The sequence below is a fragment of the Phytophthora cinnamomi genome (genome assembly GCF_018691715.1).
Source record: "Phytophthora cinnamomi strain GKB4 chromosome Unknown Contig120, whole genome shotgun sequence".
Classification (NCBI taxonomy): Eukaryota; Oomycota; class Peronosporomycetes; order Peronosporales; family Peronosporaceae; genus Phytophthora; species Phytophthora cinnamomi.
The window spans coordinates 213,920-220,337 of NW_027151053.1; the positions used below are offsets into that span (position 1 = coordinate 213,920).

At 43.0% G+C, this 6,418-nt stretch overlaps 1 protein-coding gene across 1 annotated transcript; it reads left to right on the forward strand.

Annotated features, from left to right (window-relative positions):
• Positions 1 to 1,189: 1,189 nt before the first annotated feature.
• Positions 1,190 to 1,594, forward strand: IUM83_08905 (uncharacterized protein; the record flags this gene model as incomplete). The annotated part of the gene is made up of 1 exon (XM_067933303.1): positions 1,190 to 1,594. One exon carries the CDS (start codon positions 1,190 to 1,192, stop codon positions 1,592 to 1,594), a length of 405 nt encoding a protein of 134 aa, XP_067781125.1.
• Between the last annotated feature and the right edge of the window lie 4,824 nt (positions 1,595 to 6,418).

Consider the following 6,418-nt stretch of genomic DNA (forward strand, 5'->3'; position numbering starts at 1 on the left):
GCGATGATTGTAATGGGGCCAGAAGGCCTTGGTAAAAATTTCATCGTGGAGCTCTGGAGAGATCATATTATTGGAGAGAATCACATGTATCCCACGGCAAGCATAGAAGCCATTACTGGAAAATTTAATGTCTGTCTAGAGAATCACCTTATGATCGTACTAAACGAGGCAGCAAAGGTAAACAGATCAATTGAATCGAACAAAGCCAAGAGGTCGTCAAAGATTTGATCACAGAGAGATACAGACGGTACGAGCGCAAAGGCCACGATGCATACGTGGGTGAGTGCTTCAATAATCTCATATGTTTTTGCAATAATAACTTTGTGAATCGAGCAAGTACCGAGATGAGATGATTCTTGTTTTATAAGGGCTCTGGTAGATTTATTGGCAAAGATCTCGAGCACTTTGCTCCAATTACTGATGATTTCACGCAGAGAGATGCTGGTAGGCATCTCTATCACTACGTGATGAATATTGATCTCAATGGGTTCCATCCTCAGCGATGCGCTGCAACAAGCGTTGTAAAAGGAAGGGTTAAATGCTATTACCATTGAAAAACCGATTCAGTGGATGGTTGCATGTATTAACAGAGAGAGCAAGCATACATTTATTGATCTGAATAGTTCTAATTCTGAGGAGAAATTATATCCGAACCAAAACATGCTTAGTTTATTTAATAGGTGGATGGAATCTGTTGGAGAGAAATCAGGCACAACTCTCAAGGCCTTTTCTAAGGCCTTAAGCAAAACCTTTAGTGATAAGGCTGATCGTAAAACGGTTCATGGCATCCGCAATCGAGGATTTACGCTATCGATAGCTAGCATGAAGGATGCGATTGCACGGACATCTCGACAGAATAATTTATTCAATTAATTCATATCTCCAAAAGTATAACATGCATGTTGAGTATCGGCTTGATATCAACCCGACTGGAGCTCAATTTGTGATCGATAACACCATCTACGAGGCCTATGCGGCAATGAAACCACCGTCTACTGATCAATCGATGAAGAGTTGCGAGCCAAACCGGATCTACTATCAGCCATCCATGCAATCCAGGACGAGGGTAATCGAGCGAAAGCCTTATGATTCTTCAAAAGCCTTGATATATGATGACTGAGAGTTCTGATTTTTTTATCCTATTTAAACAAGTGTCGTAATAGTATATATCGTCCTGTCCGAATTGACAATGCTAATCCGTGAAGATTTCGAGAAGTACCTCCACTCTGGCAAGAAGCTGAGCGATACGACCATCAACAAGCGAGTTGTTTATTTGGCCAAGCTTTATCGAGATATCGGTGGAGGCTCTAAGGATCTGTCGTTTCTCAATGCTTACAGCAAGGTGATCAAGCATATCAAGGAATCTGGCTCAGACGAATCGCGTGAGACCCGTTTATTCCATGTAGTGCCCCTCTTGAACACTCCAGCTGGTCGTAAGCAAGTAGACAAAGAAGCGAAGAAGAAGATCATTGGAGCTGCACAGCAAGCGCGAAAGAAGTCTAAGGTGCAATCACGTCCCAATGTGGCTACAAGCAAACAGCAGAACAACTATCTGGGTGTCGATGCTATGATTAGCACTTTCCAGAAAAAATGAAAGATCTCTTTGCTGAGTACGAGTTGCCGCAAGGAGCTGCGAAGATCAGCGATGGTGATTTCAAAAAATGGAATGTTCCATCGGATCGTAAGAATATCAAATCATTTGCTCGCGAACTTCAGAAATTGATGATGATCGCATGCTATCTATTTCAGCCAGCATTAAGATCTGAGTGGCCAACTTTGACGATTACATCAGCAGCAGCAAATCGCCTTAGCGGTGATCGAAACTGGATTCAAGCGCTTAGGAATGGAAGAATTCGGTTGATGATGAATACATTCAAGAATGTCAAGACATTCGGTAAGCAAGTCATTGAATTAGACTCTCCGCTACTGAAGCGTCTCCTACGTTATTGGATTAATCTACTTGAGCGACTGCTTGAATTCAAGCCAGCTCATCTGTTCATATACGAACTTAGCCCTGTAAAGGATGTTCGATTGATATCCGTCAATCGCGAATTATTCGCCCGAGCGCTCGCTCGCAATAGTGAGATTATTTTCGGGAAGTCACAGTCAGTTAATAGCTATAGGCATGATTGGGAGAAGCATATCTAAAATGATCCTGAATATCAACGAATGACAGTCGCCGAGCGTCAAGCAGATCATCATAAGCTACTTCATGGTCTATTCACAGGCCAACTGTATAATTGGCAACGGAGAGGGTATGTAGATACCAACGAATTAAAAATACAACCATATTTTGTTATTTATCCGAGACGAAAAGAGCCTCCATTGAGGCCTACGCCGTATTTATGGTGAATTCTTCTTGGGACAGATCTAATCATCTCATGATGATCGGGGTTGTCACTCTTCGATAGCAGGAACTTTTCGCCTTGATCGATTACATCAGAAACGATTCGTTTACGCTTGGCATAGCCAAACGCTTTCCCGACATGATGCTTTACATCGGACAGTGTTAATCTGCCTCCCTCCATACCAACTCCAGTTAGCTGTTTCACTCCACCACGCACAATCGGTGTTGCCTCGGGCACTCCCAAAGCGGTGGCCGCTGCAGGAATACCAGTGTCGAGCAATTTCGATAGAATTCCAGAGTTTTTCAAGAAGCCAGCCGTCTTCTTGATACCATGCCGTACAGATCCCCAAAATCCAGAGCCGGTTAGCGCGGAAGCGAACGTAGAAGCAATCTCGCCATGGGCGAGCGAGAGAGTGAGCCCTTTGTGAGATTTTTCTGCGTGAATGAGCTTCTTATAGTTTTCAGGGTGCACATGATAAGTAGGCCCTGCGCCAATCTGATCTGCCCTCAGACGAATTGCCTTGCCCTAAAGAGCCTTGCGGGCTTGTGCATCCGATAGATAAAGTTTAAACTCTCGATACATGTTTATATTAACGGCTCGATGATAATATAATACCAAAAATATTTAATCGCTAAATCGCTAATCTGAGTGATAGTATTCAATTATTGATCAGAAGGTTATTTATCAACATCAATATAGCACCAACGTCTAAGCGAGCTAAGAAACAACGTGGACCTTACTACGTGAAATTTGATGGTCTCCATTGCACTCTCAGGACTGTCAATAGCAAAAACAGGATCATTCATTCAATGCTAGTCTCACACCCTTTCCTTGAGCTCTGGAATATTATAGTGATCGATCATAGCTTCGATAAATCGATCTTCAACCGATTAAGTGAAGCAGAGCGCGATTTCATGTCTTGTGCGCTAAAGAAATCTAAGATCGAATCGCGCGACTTCGATCGAGAGTATAACCATACGATCGGCCACTGGGTAGATAGATTGAAGTTAATCACAGAAGCAATTAACATTGGCGATGATAGTCCAACGCTTGGTGTTTTATTTGATTTATATTATACTTGTGGTGGCGATGATAGTCCAACGCTCAGAACTGAAATGAAAGATATTCTAGACAAGCTGTATGATAAGGGGTGCTTCACGCATCAATTTTACGCAACGTGAGGACCTCAATAACGAGGTGGTATGGATATACTTGGGCTTCTTTTTTTCTGAGCATCTTTCGCGATTTTAGTGATAGAAATGCGCTCTAACTGATCCGTTAATTGCTGAATGTTCGTTGCTTTGTGTTCTTGAGTTGCTACCTTGAGTGGTTTAACCGTACCAATCTCGCCGTCTACATCCATCGTCGTTGCCACTGAGGGCATCAACGATTTGCGAGGACGCTTGCGTCTATGCATTTTTATCGATGCTAATATAGAATATATCAGTGATTAAAGATGTCGTATCCGATCATTTTAAACATGACCAACCAAGTCTCAACGCATCAGTTTCGCTACAAGTTTTCGCGTCCGATCGATCTATCGCAGTTCGAAATTGCGCTTGGCAGCGTAGCAATCTACTACTCGTGGAAGGCCATTACTGCTTCTCGTGGAAATAGCAAGTTTCGGCTCGTTTGGCCAACAGGATCTACAACCCAGACGTTTGCGATAACGTTGCCGGATGGTACATATCAAGCATCAGATATCAACGCTTATCTTCAATGGTGGTCGATCCAGAACAATCTTTATCTGATCAATAACACAACCGGGCAATATTACTATTTTATCAGCTGTGCGCTCAATGCTGTTAGTTATGATATCCAATTTACGATTCAGCCGTATAAAGAGGTTTCCGGTGATACCTCCGCTACGGGAGTGCTTGCTTTTAGCACTAGCGGCCATACGCCCCAGTTGAGTATTATTGACAGTGGAACCAATTCGTTCACGAGTATCGTAGGATTTCCCCAAGGGTTATATCCTCCCGCTCAGCAGGCGAGGATATACAGCGTAGATAGTCCCTTAACTCCGGAAATCGATCCTGTTGCATCAGTAATAATGGGTGCGAGTAATCTCAACAATCCGATCACAAATAACAATCAAGTTCGCCACAGCTTCACGTCAGCAGGCGTTTCGTTTGGCGGATTGGTAGTATCAAATCAGCTAGCTGGCGAATCATATTGCCTAATGCAAGGTACTACTAACGAGCTTTTGCTCTCCTTTTATGACCAAAATATGATGCCACTCCAACTAACTGATCCTAACCTCTGCGTACGTTTGCTGATGAGACAGCGAAAGAGCGATCTATTATCGATTTAGAGATCGCATACAAGCTCAGTTAGATTTTTGTAAATCTTTCGATTGATGATATCAAGTCGCACGCTACTCGGCGGGTTAGCGGTTATCGATTTGTACAAAGAAACTAAGTCTGCAACGCTTATATCCGAAGGAAAGTCTCGGCAAATGATTTGGAGATCACGCTGAGGGCGATTTCGACCCAAGAAGATCTCTTGAGCATTGATATGGATCATCTTCGAAATACCAAAGTATCTTTGAGAGATGTATATCGTAGGCCATCCTAGCTTACGACCTCTGATATAAAGATGGTCAATGTGATCTTGAGTAACTTTTTTTCTTGTACAAGATCACCAAGTACCATTAGCTTCGATGTTTCAGAATCGTATTATTTGATTGATGGCACTTGTCCGCCCTCAATGATTTCAACTTTAGGAATTTTTAATTTTAAATGCTCATATAGTGACTCCATTTCTTTAGTGCAGACGATAATACGGGTAAAACATTTATTTAGTAATGCAATGAGATTGAGAATGGTATTGCTTTTTCCTGCTCCGCTAGTTGCTGAGAAGGTTGCTCATCGAAATGATCATTCTTGGGGTATTGCTTGAGCAGTATTCTATCGATTGATTCGTAGAAATTATGAACGGGCATATTGCTTATGTCGACCTATATATAACCAAGCCAAAAAGAGGTGTCTCAGCCTCCATATTTGCTTACTCCCGCTTTCAATCCATTCTACTTTAGTACAAGCACAGATCCTCTCACCCTACAAATCGCGGATCAAAGATACTTGAGCCTCGGAGATGGAACTATCTCTGGAAACCTCTTGATTGTTGGAGCATGCGATGTGGGATCGTTACCAATTGGGGGAGCTACTGTTAGCGCTCCTCCAACATACGTACTCGGTATTACACCGGTACTGCGGCTTTAAGCAAAGCACTGGTACTTTATGGAAGCGGAAATATCTCTGGAATCAATTCGCTATCAGCTGCAAACCTTATTGGCACTCTACAGACCGCAGCTCAGCCGAATATTACATCGGTCGGTACTCTAACTACCTTAAATTGCTCTGGAAACGTATCGGGAACGCTTATTACCCCGGCTCAACCTAATATCACTGCGGTAGGCACTCTGACTGGTCTTACCGTGAGTGGCAATATCTGTGGTACCTTGACCACAGCAGCACAACCGAATATCACGTCGGTCGGCACTCTAACTGGACTTACCGTTAGTGGAAATATCAGTGGTACTCTGAGTACAGCGGCTCAGCCTAATATCACTTCCGTTGGTACGCTAACTGGTCTCACGGTGAGTGGCAATATTAGTGGTACTTTAAGCACGGCATCTCAACCTAATATCACTGCGGTAGGCACTCTGACTGGTCTTACCGTGAGTGGCAATATCAGTGGTACTTTAAGCACGGCATCTCAACTTAATATCACATCCGTTGGTACGCTAAGATCTCTATCGCTTTCAGGTGGAATATCAGGTTCTAGTACAATCAGCGCTTCAGGAGTAGTTTAATTAACCAATACAACTCTATCAACATTAGCGACTACTGGCGCTTTAGTTATCTCTGGAGGTGTTGGAATTGCTAAAGATATTACACTTGGTGGGACTGGAGGCACATACACAAGTTAGGGCCTAAGTGGTATTCAATTCAATAGCTTAGCCACGACCTATACCATCAATTCAAGTGGTACTTTTGCGACTTCAGTAGTTCATAATTTTGCCCAACCAACCATTGGCGGAACATCATCAACTAGTATTACTACAG